At 37.4% G+C, this 24646-nt stretch overlaps 2 protein-coding genes across 4 annotated transcripts in view; both read left to right on the top strand.

The window, feature by feature from the left end:
• The first annotated feature begins 5899 nt into the window (after nucleotides 1-5899).
• The window catches only part of TLR1 (toll like receptor 1), a 46240-nt gene continuing 27493 nt past the window's right edge, over nucleotides 5900-24646 (top strand). Inside the window, exon 1 of one of the 2 annotated variants that reach the window (XM_047091671.1) lies at nucleotides 5900-5984. The gene's annotated coding sequence lies outside the window, so the exon portion shown is untranslated. Of the gene's footprint in view, nucleotides 5985-19571; nucleotides 19593-24646 lie in introns of those variants that run through there. The other variant, XM_047091673.1, reaches the window with a different exon arrangement.
• TLR6 (toll like receptor 6) lies at nucleotides 5907-24646 on the top strand. Of its 2 annotated transcripts, none has more exons than XM_047091665.1 (2): nucleotides 5907-5984; nucleotides 21703-24646. In XM_047091665.1, the coding sequence occupies exon 2, from the start codon at nucleotides 21771-21773 to the stop codon at nucleotides 24183-24185; it is 2415 nt and encodes an 804-aa protein (XP_046947621.1). In that variant the 5' UTR covers nucleotides 5907-5984; nucleotides 21703-21770; the 3' UTR covers nucleotides 24186-24646. The 2 variants fall into 2 exon arrangements, with proteins under 2 accessions (XP_046947621.1, XP_046947622.1); XM_047091666.1 differs by lacking the exon at nucleotides 5907-5984 and adding an exon at nucleotides 19513-19592.

Genomic DNA, 24646 nt, shown 5'->3' with positions numbered 1-24646 from the left:
AGAGTGGAAGGAATGAGGCCATCGAGATAGTGAAGTCTAAAAGATGAGGCAGATAAGGCAGACAAGGCAGTGCCTTGCAAACCATAATAGGGATTTTGGCTTATACTTTGAGTGAAATGAGAACCCTTACAGATTTTGAGTAGGAGTGTGCCGTGATTCTAGTGTCTGATTGTAATTGGGTTGGGATAGGGTGAAGGTTGGTGGGTAGCAGGAAGGGCAGAAGCAGACAGACCAGTTAGGAAGTCATTACAGTTATCTGTGTGAGAGATGACTATGGTTTTGGCCACTTTGGAACGGTGGAGGGCACGAGGGGTGTTTTGCTTATGGAGATGTTTCACAGAAAAGCCCAGCCAAATTTGCTCAAGGATTGGATGTAGACTTGGAGGAAAAGAAAGAAGTCATACATTAGTCCAAGGGTTTTGACCTGAATGACTGCAAGAACAGAAGTATCACTTATTGAGATCAGGAAGGATGCAAAAGGGACAGGTTTGAGGTTTGAGGTAGTGAAGATTCAAGCACTTGATTTGCAACAAGAAAAGTTTAGCAAATGTTTAGCAGGCAGTTGGGTCTAAGAGTCTGGAGTTCAGGGGAGAAGTCTGGGCTGGAGATAGTAACTGGGGAGTCATCAGTAAATCAATAGTTTTGAAGCTATGAACCAGGATGAGAATGCACAGAGTTGCAGAAGAGAAGAGGCCCAGGACTGAGTCTTAGCTGTGCCAAGTCGGAGAGATAAGGAGAACCCAGAAGGAGACTGGGAAGGAATGCAGTGATTTAGCAAGAAGTTGGGAGGGAGGTGTATGGGAATGGCAATGGAGGAGGGCAGTATGGGGTCCCAGAAGCTAAGTAAGAAAACTTTTCAAGATCTTTTAACTGTGTTAAATACTGCCAGTAGATCTGATGAAAACTGAGAATTGGTCAGTCCAACTGAAAATTGGATTTGGCAATGTGGACGTCATTGGTGACCTTAACGGGAATGATTTCTCTGGAGTGATAGAGGAAGAAACCTGATTGGAGTAGGTTTGAGAGACTGGAAGGAGACTTTAGAGACAGTGAGTACAACAACTCTTTCAAGGAGTTCTGGTGTAAAGGGGAGCAAAGATGAAGAGACTGAGGGTTCAAATATGAGAGAAGTTGTAGCATTATATGCTAATTAGAACCATATATTAGAGCAAAAAAAAAATGATGATGTAGTAGAGAAAAGATCATTGCAAGAGTGAGAGAGTGATTTCCTTGAGTGGACAAGCAGGGATGGAAGTCAATGCTCAATGGGGAGGAAGCTCTTGACTGAGTTCATTCAGGTGAACAAAGGAAGACACGTACAACAGGTAGACACATACAAGTAGGCTAGTAGAGTCTTGGGGGAGGATGTGGAAATGCTCTTCTGGTTGCTTTGCTTTTCTGCATGAAAAATGAAGCATCATCAGCTGAGAGAGAGGAAGGAAGGGGGTGTTGGCAGCATAAGAGAGGAAAGGAGATATAAGATAGGGGAGAATGAACAGGCTTAGGAAAGTGGGGGGGGTAGATAAGGTAGTAGGATTGCTGCTCCCTCTTGAGGTTGGGACCCAGTCATGAATTTCGAGTAAAACAGTCAGCGTGGGTATTTTCTCCAACTGCATTGAGCTGCTCAGGCTCTGTGTAGTCCAGTGGTGAGTTGGATTTAACCTGGGTAGAGGAGAGTGGAATAAGGTAGCCGAGCGTAAATGTAGAGGGATGATTAAAAGGATGGATCATGAGCTTTCAGTCCAATGCAGTGGGGCTGAGGACTTGTTGGCAGCAGAGGGAGAGAATTAGAGGTCGTAGCTAGAGAGCGGGATGCTGGCAAGTGAGATTATGGAGAGGGTACAGCCATTGGCAATAATAATATTTAGGGTATAATGAGGGAATGGATGGCTGAGGTGGGATGCAGTATAAGATCATTAGCAGAGAGAATATCAAAGAACTAAGAAGTGGGGGGTGTGGAATGAAAGTATCTCTACGTAGTTATTGGAATTACTAGAATTATGGCAGGGGTGGTATTGTACTTGGACGGTGAGCATTGCTGAAATACTCAGTGAATGAAGGAGTGATGGGACTCTGTGGGTGATGCAACCAGGAGGGGTAGGTTTCAAAGACTGATCTGGAGGTAGCAGTGAGAGTCAAGGACACCTACATCATTTCCAGGCCGTGAGGTGTGAAGGGTGCAGTTGAGGAAAACTGGCCACTAGAGGGCGATGTGTTTAGAATGACATTTACATCTAAGTGCCCTGATCCTTCTGAACTGGATCACCTGGAGAGCTTTCAAAATAATACTGATGCCTGGTGCCATCCTGGACCACTTAAGTCAGAATCTCTGAACATGTATGAGAGTTCCTGTTTCCTCATGATCTGACCAACATTTGGTATTAGATGTTTTAATTTTTGTCCATCCCAGGTGTGTACAATGGTGTCTCCTCTGTATTTTCCCATATTCTAATAAGGATTTATTCCTTACTATATGTTGAATCTATTTCTTTTTACTTTTCTGTTATCCATCTGTTTATATCTTCGCTAATTTCCCACCATTGGGCTTATTACTCATTTTCCTATTGGTTTGTAAGAATTCCTAATATATTTTGGATATTAATACTTTTGTGGTTACATGTGTTGCAAATAATTTTCCTAGACTGTGACTTGTCTTTTTTTTTTTAATTCAGCATATTTGGATTTTTTTTTTAAGTTTATTTATTTTTGAGACAGAGAGAGACAGAGATGAACAGGGGAGGGGCAGAGAGAGGGCGACACAGAATCGGAAGCAGGCTCCAGGCTCTGAGCCATCAGCCCAGAGCCCGACACGGAGCTGGAACTCACGGACCGCTAGATCGTGACCTGAGCTGAAGTCGGACGCTTAACCGACTGAGCCACCCGGGTGCCCCAGCATATTTGGATTTTAATACAAATTTTAAGTTATCAATTTTATTTTTAATGGTTTGTATATTTTATGATATAATTTTAATATAACCTGTTTTTAAAGCTGTTGATGGGGTGCCTGGGTGGCTCAGTCGGTTAAGCGTCTGACTTAGCTCAGGTCATGACCTCATGGTTCGTGAGTTCAAGCCCTGCATCTGGCTATCTGCTGTCAGCACAGAGCCCACTTTAGATCATCTGTCCCCCTCTCTGTGTGCCCCTCCCCAGCTCATGTGTGCGTGCACCCGCGCGCATGTGCGTGCTCTCTCTCTCTCTCAAAAATAAGCATTAAAAAAAATTTTAAGCTGTTGGTAAACAAAAGTAATTGTTGATTGATTTTTCCAGGGAAAGGAAGGCCAGTGTTTTAAAAAGTAAAAATCATCAAAATAATGTTTTGCTTCTCTATTGGGATAGTATATTTGCCATTTTTAGACTGTTATTTTACCTATCCCACTATGACACTTTTGTTTTTAAAAAATAAAACTAATGCATGCAAATAGTAATAAAAAATTCAAAAGGGACAAAAGAGCATAAAATGGTGAATATAAAGCTCTCTCTCTGTTGGTTCTTCTGCTCAAAGGTAACAATTTCTTAATTATCCTCTCAGAAAAAAAATATTTTTATGCATATATCAGCATAGGTATGTAGATTCTTGTATTAGTTTCCTGTGGCTATCATAACAATTTCCCATAAAATTGTGTGGCTTAAAACAGAGATTCATTCTCTCACAGTTCTGGAGGCCAGAAGTCCAAAACCAAGGTGTTGACAGGGCTACTGGTTTCTGATGCAAAACTCCAATCTCTGCCCATTTTCTAGCCTGCTCCTCTCTCTCTCCTTCCCTCCTCTGTGTGTCTCTTAAGGATAGGTGGACGGCAGCCTGGGGTAGTGCTGAAGCACACAGATGCTGGTGCTAGACTGCGTGTGGATTCAAACCCCAGCCCCACCGGTGACCAGCACGCACAACATTGATTGGACAGTTACCTGATTGCTCCTCCCCCAGTTTAAGTGAGGATAATGATAGTACTTACAGCATCTTTATGAGGGTTAAGTGACGTAATATTTGTAAAGCACTCAGAACAATGCCTGGCAAGGAGATAACCTAAGTACATAGACCAGATTTTATGAAAATGATAGCACGCTCTCCATACACTTCTGCACCTTGCTTTTCTTCACTTATTAGTATATCCTGAAGTCTTTTCATCTCAACAAGGAAAAATGTAAGGCTTATATAGAATTCCAAAGCTCCTTAGTATTGTAACTTCTCTTGTGTTCCCTGTCCCACCCACTTTATAGTCATTATCTTCCCTAAAAATCATAAGTACTCCCATTTTAGATAAATAAATGGAGTCTTTGTGAGATTAAGTAATTTGCCCAAGACCACACAGCTAGTATTTGGCATTGTGAGTTCAGCCCAGTATGATCTGTTCCTCTGCCGTCCTGTCTTCCATGTTACCTGACTTCTGTGGGTTTTGTCATGTCCTTAAAGATGTTTCTCAGAATTATAACAGCTCCGAATAGCAGCATTATGAAATGTCCTAGTGAGGGTTTGTTAAGTCATTGTGCAATGTGACCAAATCTGCAGTGATGTGTCTGTGTGTGCGCACGTGTTGTGTGTGTAAATACGTGTGTGTGTTTTCTTCAAGGCTTTAGTCCAGTGTTGCTTAAAACTCCCTTAAAACCCCAGCCAGCCCCTTTCTCCTCTGCCTGTTGCACAAAGCTGGTTTCCCAGTGTCACAGATACTCACTACTCCCTAGCTGTTTCCTTTGGTTGGTCCATCAGAGACCCATCGGCTCCTTGCTGACCCTCCCCACCTAAGAAGACTTCCTGTTATGTTTGATGACTAAGAATGAATAGTAAGAAGCTGGCCTTCTCTTCCTCCTGAAAGCAGAAGTGATTCTCATCCAAATGTCTCACTTCGTTATGGGTCAGATTGTAGGGTCTTAACTTGTTTTTTGTATAGATGAGGTAATGCCAGACAGTGATTATAGAATGGTTATTTAACTTATATGTTCATTTCTTTACATATTAGTCTTGATTAAGTGGAAAGTCTGGGGAATTGGATATCCTGGCTGCCTAAAGTATCTGGTTAACCAGACACCTTCTTTTTGTATTAACCTTTGTTGATTGTTCTAAAATTATTCTAAATGGCCTTCAGAAAATTGATTTTTAGTCCTGCAGCATCTGTGTTATTTATTATTCTAGAATTAAGAATTAATGCATCTAATAATACAAAATGTTGGGGGTGCCTGGGTGGCTCAGTCTGTTAAGCATCAGACTCTTGACTTCAGCTCAGGTCATGATCTGACAGTTCGTGAGTTTGAGTCCCATGTCAGGCTCCTTGCTGACAGGGTGGAGTCTGCTTGGGATTCTAGCTCTCTCTTTCTCGCTCTCTGCCCCTCCCCCATTCTCTCTTTCTCTCAAAGTAAATAAACTTAAAAAGATCATAATACCCAATGTGGTCAGAATGTGGAGAAACAGGTTCACAACTTCCCCTAGATGTGGCTATATATGTATCAACTACTAAACTTTCCTTGAAAGTTGATTTTTTAAAAAACAAATCTTGGACCTAAGCTTATTCTGCTTTAGAGTATCTCATCCAGCTAAAATAATGCTCCAAAATTGCTTGATAATGGTGGGTTGCAATGATTTTTGGAAATGTTAAATATCCTGATCATGGAAAACAGGCAGTGTTCAATAACTTTCTCCTCTGGGTGACAATTTAACGTTCTGGCTGCACACTTTGCAGATAAACATTACCTTAGAAAAAGCATTTTTTCTTCACACTGAAATTGTCCTAAGTCGTGTGCTCATACGAATTTAAAAATTGGATTACTGTTTTAGTCTGTAGCCCAGGAAAATCTGCTGGCCCACATGCTTGTCACGTGACTGTTGAAAGGGAAATTCCTGTCTAGGAGTAATTCCAGGAAGGTCCAACAGATGGCAGAAAACGGTTTCTATGGTCCTGCTCTACTTCCACGAAGGACGCGCAGTTTGTCAAGCACTTTTATCTTCCTGATCACTTAGAAGTTACTTTCTCTTCTTCTGAGAAGGAAACACGTCGGTAAGTAAAAAGGCTTTTATGGCTTTTTCAAATTGTGGAATAATTACTTCATATATGCAGGAAAATATCAACAATTACATAGGAAACAGGTACTAAAAATGTTTCTTTGAAATATTTGCAAGATGATTTTAGGTGTCTTTTTAAAATGTTGTGAACGTCCTTGGGATTCACAAGGCGGATAAAAAGTAGGGGGTCTTTTTATGACTGTCTTGAAAAGGTATAAAAGTCACTAGCACTGCAGCCATAGTTCAGGGAAAAACAGGATGTTGGTTCTGTTTTCGTCTACATTTCTCATCACCTCTCTCCAGTTGGTCTCTTTCAGCAACATGCGCAGCAGTTTCTGCCGCTCCACAACTTACATATTTTTGTAGTAGGCATGGGCATTTGATCTTCCCTGCACACAGCACTGTATTTGTTCCTTGGTCTCTGTCACTAATGTAGAAGTATTTTGAAAGCAGTGCTGTTCATAGTTCTATCCCTGGCTCCTGCCGTCTGGCATAGTGCTGGCACGTAGTGCCCTCTGAATAAACATTTATTAAATGGAGGAAGTGGCAGGGACGGGTCTAGCCCTGATTTCTTCCAGGTCTCTTATCTAAACGTTGACAAATAAAGCAGTGTCTTTCTTGCGTATTTGCTAACTTGACTACGGACTCACACTTAACCTCATTAATATTTTTTCATCTTGTCTTTTTCATAGACTGAATTTTCATGGATCCTATCCACCACAGTTTCTTCCCACTTGAAACAGGGCTTCTTCCATCTGTCTTTTTTTTCTCCCTCTTTTTATTTGATGCATTAAAGAAAAAAAAAACCGTTTACCTTTTATCTCTCTTTACTTCCTTTTAAAACAAATGATGAACTCTCTGAACTTCTGCTCCCTTTTTCCCCCTCTCCTTTATTTTTCTTAAATAGAAAAGCTCCTGACTGGCTTAAGTGTATACACGAGGAATCACTTGAGGATATAAATGCCCTTGGAGGAATATTTGTGTTTGGGGGGCAGGATGCTCACAGGGCAGCTGGTCAGCTTTCCGACAAGGTGGCTAAGTTTCAGTCCCCTGAACAGACACCGTGGAGGGACCTCTGGGTGGGTTCCCAGCCACAGCGTCAACCATCTAGCATCGTGTGGAAGACGTTCTCTGTATATGTCGATACCCCAAATAATACAAGCATACTTCTTTAAATATAAAATATTTTTACATTAGCTATATTTGAGGTAAATCTTTTGAGTTAAAAACAGTTCAAAATTAAAAATTTTGCAAATATACACAAAAGTATAAGAAAGAAAATTAAATGTATCTATGATTCAGAGATGCAGAAATAATGACTATTAACATCTGATATATTTCTTCCCATCCTTTTTCCCTAGGCTTTGTGTATTTTGTCAGATTTTATCACATTTTACAAAATTAGATCCTCCTACATGTACAATTTTGTATTCTCTTATTCACTTAACATTATATTATTTATAATTTATATTTAAAATAAATAGAAATAGAAATTATACTTATATAACATATTGCTTCAAAAGTGCAATATTTGAGGCTGCATGCTATCCCATGTCATAGGTTTAATAATTGATGAAACTATTTTCTACAGTAGACATTATCATTTTTTTCAATTTCTCATCACGCCAAGAGCATTTTCATAGCAATGTTTTTAGGTGTATTTCTGATAATTCCTTTAGAAGAAAATTCTGAAAAGTGGGATTGCTAAATTAAGGGTAGGCATGTTTTTAAGGAATTTATATATGTGACCAAATTGTCCTTCAGAAAGGTTGTACTAATTTTTCATTTCTGCCAGTAGTAAACAAGAGTTCTTATTTTAGTCCCACTTGCCAACACTGGCTGTTATATTTTTGAATATTTCAAATTTGGCAGGTAACAATAATACCTCTTTTTTTAATCTTTAAGAAATAAAAAATCCCATTTGATTCACTTTATCTTTTTACGGTTAAAAATCTTAAATTATAGACATCCTAACATTCCATCTGTAAGTGCTTCATTTTATATCTCTAAAAGAAGGACATTTTCCTACATGACCAAAGAACATTATAAAAAATTAACATTTATTATTTTTTAATAGAATCTAATACTGGGTTCATCTTAAAATCCTTTCTCCCCTTGTTACTCAAGTGCCTTCTTTGCTGGGTCTGTCTAAACTGATCACGATTCATCTAGATGTTATGTCCTATTTTGTTTTAATGTGCATTTTTAAAAATTGAAGTATAGTTGATATACAATGTTACATTAGTTTTAGGCATACAACATAGTGATTCAACAAGTCTAAATGTTATGCTATACTCACTATAAGTGTAGTTACCATCTGTCACCATAAAACCCTATTATAGTAACATTGACTATATTTCCTAAGCTGTACCTGTTATCACCTTGACTTATTCATTCCGTAACTATAAGACAATACCTCCCACTCCACTTCACCCATTTGCCCATCTCCCCACCCTCTCCCCTCCGGCAGCCACCAGTTTGTTCTCTGTATTTATGGGTCTGTTTTCTACTTTTTGTTTGTTTATTCATTTGTTTTGTTTTTTAGAGTCCACATATAAGTGAAATCATATGATATGTGTCTTTCTCTGACTTACTTCACTTAGCATTATAGATCCATTCATGTTGTTGCAAATGTCAGGTAATAATTATGGTTGAGTCACAATTCCATTGTATAAATATACCACATCTTCTTTATCCATTCATCTATGGTTGGACACGTGAGTTGCTTTCATATCTTGGCTTTTATAAATAATGCTGCAATAAACATAGAGTGCATTTTTATTTTTTGTGAGATTGGGCATAATTCATATTATTAACTATTGATTTTGAATTTTTTGGTAAATGTTCTGAGCAAATAATGTGTTCTTCTTAATTTTGATCGTTGAAAATTAAAAAAATACAGGTAACAGCTAAAAGGAAAATAAAATTCCCTTATAATCCTACCATGTAGAGATGATTACTATTAATATCTTGATATGTATCTTAATTTTTCCACATATATCTACATGTATTTATTGCTACCTGTTTAAAAAATAAACTTTATGTCACTTACATAAAGATAGTAGCAATTTCCCATGGAATTAGATTTTCATTATTTTTAAAGGCCACGTAGTCATATTTAGTTAAATGGAGATAGTAATGATTTATTTGACAACCCACTATTTTTAGACAGTTAGATTTCTTTTTCAAAAAATAATTTATTTTGTACTGACTGCTTTATCATACTCTTTTACTGGTTCTAACAGTTTTTCCATTACTTCTCTTGGATTTTACACACTAACAATCATATAATCTAAAAAGAGTGATATTTTTATTTTCTGCATTCCTGTATTTCTGTCTCTCATTTCCCTTTCACCTTAATTGCAATGGCTAGAACTTCTAGAACAGTGTTAAATAACAGTGGGCATCTTTGACATTGAATGTAACAGAAATGCCTTTAAGTTAGATACTTAATATATTTTTCATCAGGTTTTCAAAGTATCTCTTCTTTTTTTTTTTTTTAATGTTATTTTTGAGAGAGAGAGAGAGACAGAGAGAGAGAGAGAGACAGAGACAGAGTGTGAGTGGGGGCGGGGCAGAGAGCAAGGGAGACACAGAATCCCAAGCAGGTTCCAGGCTCTTAGCTGTCAGCACAGAGCCCTATATGGGCTCGAATTCACAAACCCCAAGATCATGACATGAGTCAAAGCTGGATGCTCAGCTGACTGAGGCACCCAGGTACCGCCCTTTTTTTCTTTAAAAATTTTTTAAATGTTTATTTTTTAGAGAGAGAGACCTAGCACGAGCAGGGGAGGGACAGAGAGAGAGGGAGACACAGAAACGAAAGCAGGCTCCAGGTTCTGAGCTGTCAGCACAGCCTGAGGCAGAGTTTGAACTCACAAACCCCAAGATCATGATCGGAGCTGAAGTCAGATGCTTAACCCACTGAGCCACCCAGGTGCCTCTCAACATATCTTTTCAATATCTACTTTAATTAAAGTTGTATATTTGGTCAAAGATGAATGCTAAATTTAACAAGTAAATTTTTAACACCCATGGAGATGCTCATCTGTTCTTTTCCTTTTATCTATTGATGTGTTATTGTCATAGATTTGCTAATAATAAGCCATTCTTACAATATTAGAAACATATTAATTAATCATTATGTGCTATTCCTTCAGTACAGTGCTAGATGGATTAGGGTTTCTTCACTCTAACTTCTCCCCACCCTCAAATGATTCGAGTTTGTCTCCTTCGTTGTATTTTCCTTTTTTTTATTAAAATTTTTTTTAACGTTTATTTATTTTTGAGACAGAGCATGAGCGGGGGAGGGTCAGAGAGAGAGGGAGACACAGAATCCGAAACAGGCTCCAGGCTCTGAGCGGTCAGCACAGAGCCCGACGTGGGGCTCAAACTCACGATCTGCAAGATCATGACCTGAGCCGAAGTTGGACGCTTAACCAACTGAGCCACCCAGGCGCCCCAGGCGCCCCTCTTTTGTTGTATTTTCTAATAATTACTCTTAATTTTATAATATACATACTTAAACTTGTATTTTTCTTGAATTAACACTTTGAATTAACTTGTCTCTATCTATAGATTCTCCTCAATCAGGCAAGGATCACAACATAGTTGTAGTTCACTCTTTCCCTCTCCCCCACTGTGTACTAATTCCCTTGTAATTATTGGCAATTTTAGTTCCAGATCATTACTAAAATTTTTGTCATCAATACTTATTGGAATTTAGCAATAAACTTTCCTACTTTCTTTGCAAAATATTCGTTCTAGCATCCCTGTTGTGGCTTTTTTGGGGATGGGGTGAGAAAGTTATCAGCTTACTTTTCAGAGGATCGTCCATCCTCTGGTAATTCAGATGGTGGATCTGTCTTGCATGTCTTTTAGTATTTCTTTGATATATTCTGTCTCTTATGCTTCTTGTACTATGTTTTGGGGAAATTCCTCTTCTTGGTCTTCTCACTAATTCTCACATCAGCATTGCTACTCTACAATTCAACTCATTTAATGAGTTGTCTATTCCGATGATTAAGTTTTTAATTTCTATGATTCCTACTCCATTCTTTTTTAGAATTCTTCTCTCTCTCTTAGGATATCATTATCAATCAATCCTCAGTATCTGAGGATACCATTGATAGTTTCCTTGGGTGTTAACTTCTCTTGTATCTTGAGTTTGGTTACTTTCTATTATGGTGTTTGCTTTGTAAGTGCCATGCTTTTTGATTGTGCAACCCAAAATGTGGTTGAGGCTCCATATCAAACTGCTTCTTGATCTGTTTTCACAGCCTATTTATCAGGAGGGTGGACCAAAGTAGTCTGTATTAATTTTATATTGCTGCTATAGCAAATTACTTCAAACTTAGTGGCTTAAAAAACACATTTATTATCTTACAGCTCTGTAAGTTAGTACTCCAACATAAGTCTTTTTGGGCATATATAAAGGTGTTGACAAGATTACATTTCTTCCGGAGGCTCTAGAGGAGAATGCATTTACTTGCCTTTTTGAGCTTCTGAATGCTACCTGCATTTCTTGGGTCATGGTCCCTTCCTCATGGCAGCTCAAGTCCTTCTTATATCATATCACTCTGACCTCTTCTTCTGCCTCCCTCTTTAGTTTTTAAGGACGCTTGTGATTACATTGGTTCCACTTGAATAATCCAGGATAACCCTCTTATTTTAAGGTCAGCAGATTAATGAATTTAATTCCATTTTCAACTCAAATTCCCTTTTCCCTTGTAATAGAATATTCACAAGTTCTGGGATGAAGAGTTGGACATCCTTTGGAAGTTAGTACTCTATCATAGTCCAATCTGCTTGTGGACCTCAGAGACTTTTCTTGGTTTCAGTTTCCCTAAAGACTTTTCTTTCTTTTCTTCCTGTGTGTGCGTAGTTTTCCACAATCATTCTGGGGATTTAGAGCAAGAGGAGAAGATTAGAGTATGTGCATATCACCCTGTTGACTCTCATACTTTCTAATGTTTGCAATTGAAAACGCAATGTTTTTGATGCAGAAAATGTTTAGGACATTTAAAAAAATGGTTTAAAAAGTTTATTGTGGGGTGCCTGGGTGGCTCAGTCAGTTAAGTGTCTGACTTTTGGTTTTGGCTCAGGTCATGATCTCATCGTTTGTGAGTTCTAGCCCCACATTGGGCTTTGTGCTGACAGTGTGTGGAGCCTGCTTGAGATTCTCTCTCTCCCTCTCTCTCTGCCCCTCCCCCACTCACTCTCGCTGCTTCTCTCTCAAAAATAAATAAATAAACTTTTTAAAAAATTTTATTTTTTACCCAAAAATATGACTTTGACAATTTCTGCTTTGGGGTATTTATTAAAAAAATTTGACTTAAGAATCAATATTAGTAAATGCTCCATGAAACCTGGGGACTTAGATATATAATATACTTTTTTTTATAGAGTCTAAGTCTCTATTAAATCCTTTATTAATTATTTCATCCAAATCCTCTTATGATTGTCTTACGCTGTTTGATCTAATTGTAACCCAAAGAAATGCACTAAATGTTTTCACTATCAATATCTCCTTGTGTTTTTAGCATTTTTACTTTGTAAATTTTGATGCAGTTATTCACTGTGTAGGTGTTCTTATCCGTTATATTTTCATTGTGGGCTATTTATTTTTACCAGCATGAAGTAGTAGCCTCTTTTATTCTCATTGCCCAATTCTCTGATACTTTGACCTAATGGAGTATTATATATACAAACTGTAATTTCTGTTGATACGGCTCCCTAGTGTTCCTATCTTTAACCCCTTTACAAGTATTGTATGACTTGCACATCTCAGAATGTAATATGTACCCTCAAGTCCCTCCCTACTTCTTTCCCCCCCAGTTTTATTGAGATAATTAACATACAACACTATAAATTTAAGATCTGCAACATAATTGTGTGTATATGACCACCGCAAAATGGTCACCACAATAATGTTAGTTAACACATCCATCACCTCACATAATGATCTTTTATTTTTGGTTGTAAGAATCTACTCTATTAGCAACTCTCAAGTATATAATACACTACTGTTAACTATAATCACCAGGCTGCACATTAGATCCCCAGAACTCATTCATCCTTATATCTGGAAGTTTTTAACCTTTGACCAACATCTCCTCATTTCCCCTGTCCCCCAGACCTTGGCAACCCCTTCCCTTTCTACTATCTGTTTGGCTTTTTTAGATTCTACATATGAGTGAGATCATACAGTATTTATTTTCTCTGACTTTATTTCCCTTGGCCTAATGCCCTTAAGGTCCACCCATGTTGTCAAAAATGGCAGAATATCTTTCTTTTAATGACTAAATAATATTCCATTATATCTATTTCTATCTCTCTCTAAATATCTCACATTTTCTTTACCTATTTATCTGTCAGTGGATGCCTATGTTGTTTGCATGCCTTGGCTATTGTGAACGATGCTGCAATGAGTATGGGGATGCATGATTTTCAAGACAGTGATTTCATTGCTTTCAGATATATGCCCAGAAATGGGATTGCTGGATCAGATGGCAATTCTATTTTTAATGTTTTGAGGAAAAAATTAAACATTAAAATGGAAACTCCTTACTGTTTTCCACAATAGCTATACCAATTTACATTCCCACCAATGGTGCACAAGGGTTCCCTTTTCTCAACATCTTTGTCAACACAGGTTACCTTTTGTCTTTTTGATAATGTCCATTCAAACAAGTGTGAGGTGATAGTTCATTGTGGTTTTGATTTTCATTTTCCTGCTGATAGTGACAATGAGCATCTTCTGATATGCCAGTTGGCTATTTGTATGTCTTCTTTAGAAAAATCTCTACTCAGGTCTTCTGTCCATTTTTTAATAAAATTATTTTAAAAATTTTATTATTACTATTACTATTATTATTATTAGCTATTGAGCTGTATGAGTTACTTATATATTTTGGATATTAATCCCTTATCATATATTTGTTTATTTTTGTTTTTGTTTCCTATAAAACATAGGCAGATGGTGTCAGATCCCAAAAATTATTGCCAAGACCAATGTAAGGAAGATTTCCCTCCATGTTTTCTTTTAGAAGTTTTATGATTTCAGGTCTTATAGTTAAATCTTTAATCCATTTGGAGTAATTTTTTTTTGTAAGTGGGGTAAGATAGGAGTCCACTTCTTTTACATGTGCATATATCCAGTTTTCCCAACACTATTCACTGAAGAGACTACACTTTCCTTATCAAGTATTTTTAACTCCCTTGCCAAATATTAGTTGACTGTATATGCATGGGTTTATTTCTAGACTCTTGATTCTGTTCCATACTATTTGTCTGTTTTTATGCTAATAACATACAAGACCATACTGTTTTGATTAGTACAGCTTTGTAGTATAGTTTGAGATCAGGAAGTGTAATGCCTCTAGCTTTATTCTGTCTTAGGGCTGCTCTGGATGGTTGGAGTCTTTTGTAATTTCATATGAATTTTAGAATTCTTTTTTCTGATTTTGTTAAAAATGCCATTGGAAATTTAAGAGATTGCACTGAGTCTGTAGATGACTTTGGGTAATGTGGACATTTTAACAATTTAACAATTTGAAGAACTTACCAATTCTGATCCATGAATATGGGTATCTTTTTATTTATTTGTGTCTTCTTCAACTTCTTTCATCAAAGTCTTATAATTTTTAGTATACGGGTCTTTCACCTCCTTGGTTAAAATTATTCCTAGGTATTTTATTCTTTTTGATGCATTTGTAAATGGGATTGTTTTATTTCTTTCTTTTTCAAATAGTTTGTTCGTGAATAGATATGCAACCGTTTGTAAGTTGGTTTTGTATCCTGCAACTTTACTGAATTTAATAGTTCTTGGAGTTTTTTTTTTTTATGAAGTCTTTCAGACTCTCTAAATGAAAGATCATACATCTGCAAACAGAGATATGCGAACAGAAAGAGGAATAAAATTCTTTCCCACCCTTTGTCAGGAAGTCTATTTTCCTGAGACAAAGGTAGAGTATACCATGTTTTCCTTAATATATTCCTGATACCTCTCATGAGTGTAGATGCTTTTGGATCCCTCCATTAATTTTCTACCCTTCTTTGTTTTTGGTGGCAAGGTGAGTTTTAAAATTTCTGTGTTTTCATGGCTGTTTTGCTGGCAATTGGGAGAGGTTCTACAAGAGAAGAAGTGAGGGACTTTTAACCATATGCCATTTTGTAATGAAATTCTCCAACCCAGAAGAGTTTTACTTTTTTCAAAGACTGGTTAATTGAAACACTACTTATCTCTTAACTATTTTACTATTTCCAATATACCCTTAGATGATGAACAGTGGATCCTTTTGTTAATAAAACTGAGCAACAAGTAGTCAAAAATCTGCTTTCAATTATTCCTGCTACACAAGGTCCTACTTAAGAAATGTTGTTGTCTGCTCTTGTCTCCTGGGAGCTTCTAGATATTTACTTGTGCAGATCACCTCCTGAATGGGGTAGAGTGAACCTCACATTCCAACCGTTTGTACCAGTTCCAAGTATGGGGTCTGTGGGTTCATGCACCAGCCTCCACCCTTCAGACAGTAATCTTTCCTCATTCACTTAGCATCAGTGTCATGAATATCATTGTCTGTAATTTGTCATAGTACAGTGAAACTTTCTGGGCTCTGGAAAAGCTGTTATCTCTTATATACAGCAGCTCCAAATTTACATGCTTTCTGACTTCTTCTTTGTACTTTTTAATATCTCTCTATCTTTTCCTGTTTTTTCAGTGTGTCAGCTGTAGGAACTTGATGTATTCAGATTATCATGTCTCTCTCAATTTGTTGCTTTCGGTCTGATATAAGTTGGAAAAAACACATATCCATTTTTATGGGAATTGTGTCAATGAATGAGATCCTATGACTAAAAAAAAAAAAAAATTCCTGTGTCCACAAAGAGTAGAGTATATGTTATCTTGTCTGCCTTTTCCCGGTTTGTAAGAATACTTCTAACGTCGACCTGTAGGTGTTTCCTAGGCAGGTGTGGTTGTGGGCGCTCCAGTGTATGTGCAGGATGCTGCCCAGGGGCCATCCCAGCTGCCATTGCTGCTTTTAGGATACTGCAGTTGGAGTTAGGCAGCTGTGGAGCCCCATCTGTCCTGCTAGCTTGTGTTCCCTGCAGGAGCTCATAAATTATTTTCCACACAGATCAGAGCTGGAATGGTATAGACTCATGAGTGTATTTCTTAGTTTCTGAGACTAGATTCTTGCTTGCCCTTTTGCACAATTATATCCCCACCCCTTTGTCTCAGTCACAAGCATGGGATCTGTGGGCTGGTGTGCCTGCTTCCACCCCTTCACCAGTCATGAATGCCCAGTTTGGACTATATTAATCAGATCTTTTCAAATGGCTCCATAAACAGTGGTATCACCTGTGCCAGCCCAGCCACAACTGGTTTTGGTGAGGTGCAAGTCATGGAGGTGGAGGGAGTAGGTGGTTCTTCCTTGTGCCACAAACTTGGCCTTATTCCAATCTTCACCCTCACAAAAGGACTTATCCTGTCATGTGCCACAGCGATTTAGCCATCAAGCCACAGGTAGATTGGCTTTCCAACCTGTCACCCACCTTCCTCTCTGTTCCTTTTATCTCATGTTGCCCTGGCCAAACTGGGTTGAGGATCTGAAAGTCTGGCCAGTGGTGGGCATGGCTTCACAATGACCACGATGAGTTTTTCTCAGGCTCACCTAGTCATTCAGACTCACAGCCCCAATAGGCCACACTTGGTCCATTTTTCTCTGGAAGATATAGGAGAGGAAATACAACACAGGCTTCCTACTTTCATACTTCTAGTTCATACACGGTCCTTTTAGCATGGATGCTGTTTACCATTCAAGAGTCATTTTACCCAAAAGTAATGTTTTTAGTAACACAGTGGACATTTTACATGTGTCAGATTTTCAGAAAAGAGCTGGAAAGTTAATCCTATGTAAGATTAGTCACTAGAGAAAGAGATAAATGGGTTTGTTAACCCTTCACCCATGAGAAGTCATGGGTTGTAGCAGATGGCAGAGTTATGGCCAAATTGAATACTGGTGTAGACTCTTGAGAATGTCTTGTAGTTTCTGGCAATAGCTCCTTGATTGCCCTTTTGTACAATTTTAGATTCTCAAAAGGAGTGATATAATATTTTGGAGGGATAAAAGGACTGCCCTTTAAAAGAGAATAAAGTATTCTCTGAGTCCAAAGAAAAGAGACCATAGTCACATAGTTAACTTCTAAGACAGTTGATTTAAGCCTTTGTCTAGTAAGTCAATGCCCATGTTTCTTCAGAAACCATTTATATTAACTTCTTCTCCTTTTTTATCCAATTTTTAAAATCCTTTGTGATTTTATTTTTGTGTTCGGTGTAAGAAGTGGTCCAGTTTTCTCAACACCATTTGCTGAATAGACTGTCTTCTCCTCATTGTATATTCCTGCCTCCTTTATTGTAAATGAATGGGCCATGTAAATGTGGGTTTATTTCTGGGCTCTCTATTCTGCTCTATTGATCTATGTGTCTATTTTTGTGCCAGTATCGTTTTGGGTTTTTTTGTTTTCTTTCTTTCTTTCTTTCTTTCTTTCTTTCTTGTACTAAAGCTTTGCAGTGTATTTTGAAATCTAACACTGTGATACCTCTGCTTTGTTCTTCTTTCTCAATATTTCTTTGGCTATTCAGGGTCTTTTGTTGTTCCATACAAATTTTCATATTATTTGTTCTAGTTTTATGAAAAATGATGTTGGCATATTGCACTAAATCTGTAGATTGCCTTGGGTAGTGTGGACATTTTAACAATATTGATTCTTCCAATCCATAAGCATGGAATATCTTTTAATTTTTTTGTGTCATCTTCACTTTCTTTCATCAGTGTTTTATAGTTTTTAGAGTGCAGACCTTTTACCTTCTTGATTAAGGTTATTCCTAGGTATTTTATTATTTTTGGTACAATTATAAATGGTATTGTTATTCTTAATTTCCAATTGTACAGCATAGAAGAAATGGATAAAATCCATTTGTAATAACCTACTGAAACAGAATCAGGAAGAAGAAAATGTGAATAGACTGATTGCTAGCAATAAAATTGGATCAGTAATCAAAAAACTCCCAACAAACAAAAGTTCAGGACCAGATGGCTTCACAGATGAATTCTAGCAAACTTTAAAGAAGAGTTAATATCTAGTCTTCTCAAACTATTCCAAAAATAGAAGAGGAAGAAAAGTTTCAAAATTGATTCTATGAGACCAATGTTACCCTGTTATCAAAACCAGATAAAGACACTAAAAAAAGAACTACAACCCAGTATCTCTGATGAACATAGATGCAAAAGTCCTCAACAGAATATTAGCAAACTGAATCCAATAATACACTGAAAAAAAATCATTGACCAGTATCAAATGGGATTTATTCCAGGGATTAAGTGTGGTTCAGTATTTGCAAATCAATCAGTGTGATACATCACATCAACAAGAGAAAGGATAAAACCATAGGATCATCTTAATAGACGCAGAAAAAGCATTTGACAAAGTATAACATCAATTCATGATGAAAACTGTCATCAAAGTGGGTTTACAGAGAAAATACCTCAACCTAATAAAGGCCTTATATGAAAAACCCACAGCTAACATCATACTCAATGGTGAAAAACTGAGACCTTTTCCTCTAAGATCAGGAACAAGACAAGGATGTCCGCTCTCACCACTTTTATTCAACATGGTACTGGAAGTCCTAGCCACAGCAATCAGACAAGAAAAAGAAATAAAAGGAATCCAAATTGGCAAGGAAGAAGTACAATTTTCACTACTTGCACATGACATGGTACTATATATAGAAAACCCTAAAGAGTGCAACCAAAAATTACTAGAATTGATAAATGAATTCAGTAAAGTCACAGGATACAAAATTAATATACAGAAATTTTGATGCATTTCTATATACTTCTCTGTTTAAATTAATGGACTCTATTTTTTTAGAGCAGTTTTAGTTTTACAGAAAAATTGAGTAAATAGTTCAGAAAGTTCTCATGTACCCCTTCTCCACTAGACAGTTTTTCCACAACATTTTGCATTAGTGTGGTATATTATATAATAGACATATTAGTATTAACTGAAGTCCATAATTTACATTTGGATTCAGCCTTTGTGTTATATAGTTCTGTGGGCTTTGAAAAATGCATAAGGTCATATATCCACAATTATAATATCATATGGAAGGAACAGTTTTACTGTACTAAAAATCCTCTGTGCCCTGGTTATTCATCCCTCCCTCTCCAAAACCCTAAAAACCACTGATCTTTTTATCTTTAGTTTTGCCTTTTTACGAATGTCATAGAATTGGAATTATACAGCATGTAGCCTTTTCAGATTTGTTTCTTTTACTTAGAAATATGCCTTCTGGTTCTTCTATGACTCTTTGTGGCTTGATCACTTATTTCTTTGCAGGACTGAATAACATCCCATTGTTTGGATATACCACAGTTTGTTTACCTTTCAACCCACTGAAGGACATCTTGTTGCTTTCAGTTTTGGGGAGTTATGAATAAAGCTGCTACAAACATCTACATGCAAGCTTTTTTTGTGGACTAGATTTTCAATTCATTTGGGTAAATACCTAGGATTGTAATTGCCAGAGAATATGGTAAGAGTGCACCTAAGAAACTGTCAGACTGTCTTCCAAAATGTCTGTACCATTTTGAATTCCCACCAAAAATGAATGAGAATCACTGTTGCTCCATACCCTTACCAATATTTGGTATTGTTTCAGGATTTTGGCCATTTTAATGGGTGTGTAATGGTATCTCATTGTTTTAATTTGCAATTCTCTGGTGACATCTGATACTGAGTATCTTTTCATATGCTTGTTTGCTATTTGGTGAGGTCTCTGTTCAGATCTTTTCCCCATTTTTAAATTGTGTTATTTTCTTATTGCTGAATTCAAGAGTTCATTGTATATTTTGGACACAAGTCCTTTATCAGATATGTGTTGTGTAAATATTTTCTCCCAGCCAGTGGCTTGTTTTTTCATTGCCTGAATTGTGTCTTTTGCAAAGTAGAAAAATTTAATTTTAATGAAGTCCAATTTAACAATGTTTTCTTTGATGGATTGTGCTTTTGATGTTGTGTCTAAAAGGTCATCTCCAAACCCAAGGTCACCTAAATTTTCACCTATATTATCCCCTAGATGTTTTCTAGTTTTATGTTTTACATTTAGGTTTATGATCCATTTATGGCTAATTTTGGTCAAAAGTGTAATACCTGTGTCTAGATCCTCTCTCTCTCTCTCTCTTTTTTTTTTTTTTTTTTTTTGCATATGGACGTCTAGTAGTTCTAGCACCATTTGTTGAAAAGACTATCTTTTCTTTACTGAATTGCCTTTGCTTCTTTGTCAAAGACCAGTTGGCTATATTTGTGTAGGCCTATTTCTGAGTTATTCATTTTGGTCCATTGATCTGTTCATTCTTTCACCAGTATCATACTGTCTTGATTACTGTAGCTTTATAGGAAGTCTTGAAGTTGGGTAATGTCACTTCTCAGTTTCCTTTTTTTTTTTGTTTATTTTATATTTGAGAGAGATAGAGCATGAGCCAGGGAAGGACAGAGTGAGAGAGAGAGAGAGGCACAGAATCCAAAGCAGGTTCCAGGCTCTGAGCTGTCAGCACAGAGCCCAACACGGGGCTGGAACTCAAACTGTGAGGTCATGACCTGAGCTGAGGTTGGATGCTTAACCGATTGAGCCATCCAGATGCCCCAGGTAGTGTTAGTTCTCTAATTTTGTTCTTTTCCTTTTTCTCCTATAAATGGGTAATAGTCTATAATTTATTTGCATGCCTCTGTTGTTTAAAGTAGGCATTTTGAATATTATAATGTGGTAACTCAGGTTGTCCTGTCTCCCAGGGTTTGCTGTTGCTGATTGTCGTGGGAGTACTGTTGGCTGTTTGTTTAGTGACTGCTCTGAACTATTTTGTAAAGACTATATTCTTTGTTATGTGTGGCCATTGTATTCTGTGCTTGATTCACTTAGTGGCCAGCTAGTGCTTTGATAGAGATTTTCTTAAATATCTAGAGATAAAATGAAACAAAACTTTGGATTTTTGTAGATTGGTTCTGTGTGGAAACATTTCCTGGATGTTTATCCAGGCTGTTTACAACTCTGCCCTAGCTTTCACTTTCGGCTTTCACAGAGCCAAAGGTCAACCAAAGGTGAAAGTTTAGGATTTTCTTAGCTCTTTTCTGAACATGCATCCAGCCCTAGACATGGGTGGCTTTCTAGATTTCCTGGTTCACATGGAGATTTCCAAAGACTCTTATCTACCATGTATCTCTTGTGAGCTTCTTCCTTCCCTGGCTTTTTGATGTGTGTGCTGTTTGTCACATTTGCTATTCCTTGTTCCAGTGCCTGTGGCTAGTATATTTGCCTATAAAGATTTTCAGTAAACATTACCCAGGAGGTTTCTCCAGCCCTGAGAAAGTTCTGAAAAGGGTGAAACAAAGCCAAGCCCCTGAGTGCATCCCTCAGAGAATGCCTAGACAGGTTAAAACACAGAAGCACAATTTTTTGATGATAAGGTCTGTATTGCCTCCCCTGGTACCAGCAAGCTGCATAACTGGAGAATATATCACATTTAATTATGCAAACAGAAATGACTCTGATAGTGAATGAAAAGATCACTGGGATTTTGTGTTAGGAAGTGGAGGTCTGAGAGCAATCATCCAATATTTATATGTCTTAATGTATATTGTATTTCTAGAATTTGGACACATATCAAGATGCCCTGAAGAACAGCACAACCCTTTGGGGAATAGCCTTTTAAACATCATGACCAAAGACAAAGAATCTATCACCAGAAGCTTTTGCTTTGTGTACATTTTGACCTTAATAGTTGGAACCATAATCCAGTTCTCTGATGAAAGTGAATTTGCAGTAGACATGTCGAAAATGAAACTTACGCATGTTCCAAAAGACCTGTCACCAAAAACCAAAGTCTTAGATATATCTCAAAACTACATATCTAAGCTTCACATCTCTGACATTAGCTATCTCTTAGGGCTGGAAGTTTTGACACTTTCCTATAATAGACTCCAGTGCCTCGATTTTAGCATTTTCAAGTTCAACCAGGATTTGGAATATTTGGATTTATCTCACAATCAGTTGCAGAAGACCTCTTGCCACCTTATCAGGAGTCTCAAGCATTTAGACCTCTCATTCAATGACTTTGATGTCCTGCCCATCTGTAAGGAATTTGGCAACTTGACGCAACTGAATTTCTTAGGATTAAGTGGTACAAGGTTACGACAATTAGATCTGCTACCAATTGCTCATTTGCATCTAAGTCACATCCTTCTGGATTTAGAAGGTTATTATGCAAAAGAAAGTGAAACAGAAAGTCTTCAAATTCTGAATACAAAAACACTTCACCTTGTTTTTCACCCAAATCAGTTATTCTCTGTCCAAGTGAACATATCAGTTAACAGTTTAAGGTGCTTACAACTGACTAATATTAAATTGAATAACGACAACTGTCAAATTCTAATTAAATTTTTATCAGAACTCATTAGAGGCCCAACTTTACTGAATTTTACTCTCAAACATGTGGAAACAACTTGGAAATGCCTGGTTAGAGTTTTTCAATTTCTTTGGCCCAAACCTGTAGAATATCTCAATATTTACAATTTAATAATAGTTGAAAGCATTGATGAAGAAGATTTTACTTATTCTAAAACAGCACTGAAAGCATTGAAAATAGAGCATGTTACAAACAGAGTTTTTATTTATTCACAGACGGTGTTATATACATTTTTTTCTGAGATGAACATTATGATGTTAACCCTATCAGATACACCTTTTATACACATGCTTTGTCCTCAGACATCAAGCACATTTAAATTTTTGAACTTTACCCAGAATGTTTTCACAGACAGTGTATTTCAAAACTGTTCCAAACTAGTTAGATTGGAAACCCTTATCTTACGAAAGAATAAATTAAAAGGCCTTTACAATATAGGTCTCATGACTAAGCATATGACATCTTTGGAAATATTGGATGTTAGTTGGAATTCTTTGGAATATGATAGACATGATGGAAATTGCACTTGGGGTGGGAGTATAGTGGTGTTAAATTTGTCTTCAAATATACTTACTGACTCTGTTTTCAGATGTTTACCTCCTAAGGTCAAGGTACTTGATCTTTATGATAACCAAATAAGAAGCATTCCTAAACTAATCATGAAACTAGAAGCTTTGCAAGAACTCAATGTTGCCTCCAATTCCTTAGCCCACCTTCCTGACTGTGGAGCTTTTAGCAGCCTTTCTGTACTGATCATTGACCATAATTCAATTTCCAACCCATCAGCTGATTTCTTCCACAGCTGCCAGAAGATTAGGTCCATAAGAGCAGGAAACAATCCATTCCAATGCACCTGTGAGCTAAGAGAATTTATCCAGAATATAGGCCAAGTATCAAGTGAAGTGGTAGAGGGTTGGCCTGATTCTTATAAGTGTGACAATCCAGAAAGTTATAAGGGAACCCCACTAAAGGACTTTCATGTGTCTCAGTTATCCTGCAACACAGCTCTGCTGCTTGTCACCATTGGGGTCACTGTGCTGGTGTTGACTGTTACTGTGACTGCCCTCTGTATGTACTTTGATCTGCCCTGGTATCTCAGGATGGTGTGTCAGTGGACCCAGACCCGGCACAGGGCAAGGAACCTACCCTTAGAAGAACTCCAAAGAACCCTTCAGTTCCACGCTTTTATTTCATACAGTGAACACGATTCTGCCTGGGTGAAGAGTGAATTATTACCAAACCTAGAAAAAGAAGACCTAAGGATTTGTCTCCATGAGAGAAACTTTGTTCCTGGCAAGAGCATTGTGGAAAATATCATCAACTGCATTGAGAAAAGTTACAAGTCCATCTTTGTTTTGTCTCCCAACTTTGTTCAGAGTGAGTGGTGTCATTATGAACTCTACTTTGCTCATCACAATCTCTTTCATGAAGGATCTAATAATTTAATCCTGATCTTGCTGGAACCCATTCCACAGAACTGCATTCCCAGCAAGTATCACAAGCTGAAGGCTCTCATGACACAGCGGACTTACTTGGAATGGCCCAAGGAGAAGAGCAAACATGGACTTTTTTGGGCTAATATTAGAGCTGCTTTTAACATGAAGTTGACATTAATTGCTGAAAATAATAATGCAGAAACTTATAAAAAATCAGGAAATTCAATTTAAGAAACCATCATTAACTTGGATTCTGATGAACATGATGATTTTAAGTTTCTGTCTAGATGATACCTCTATTATATCTACACATTCTGGAAGACTAAATGAAAACTAGGTTTTAATGAAGCTGAGGACCAAGGCTGGAGGCTGAGGTGGTGCTCAAACTTGCCTATTACAGGTAGCTCAGTCTCTTCTGGTTCAACCATTCAGTTTTGAGTGGAAACACACAAGTAAATGGTCATTCAAGGACCCTTCCTCTCCCTTCTCCTTTCCCAAAGAGAGTCTGTGTGAGCAGGAGTTTATGGGACTTTATGGCAGCGAGGAAAGTCAAACTCAGAAGTGTACCCAATGGCCCTTGGAGTGTCCTATGGAGCCTCATTGAACTCTGGGTGAGCTTTGTCATCCTGTTCAACTTTGGAGCTTGGGAAAAAATTAGACCATTTATGGAAAATAAAGAATTTTAGTTCACA

Source organism: Lynx rufus, unplaced genomic scaffold (assembly GCF_022079265.1).
Source record: "Lynx rufus isolate CCGP_SWC_20201006 ecotype Redwood Valley unplaced genomic scaffold, mLynRuf1.p SCAF_3, whole genome shotgun sequence".
Taxonomy (NCBI): Eukaryota; Metazoa; Chordata; class Mammalia; order Carnivora; family Felidae; genus Lynx; species Lynx rufus.
This window is presented reverse-complemented; position numbering and strand designations above follow the sequence as displayed.

Excerpts from the sequence above, each read along its gene's own strand:
- TLR6 (XM_047091665.1), top strand. The coding sequence starts at position 21,771 with ATGACCAAAGACAAAGAATCTATCACCAGAAGCTTTTGCTTTGTGTAC.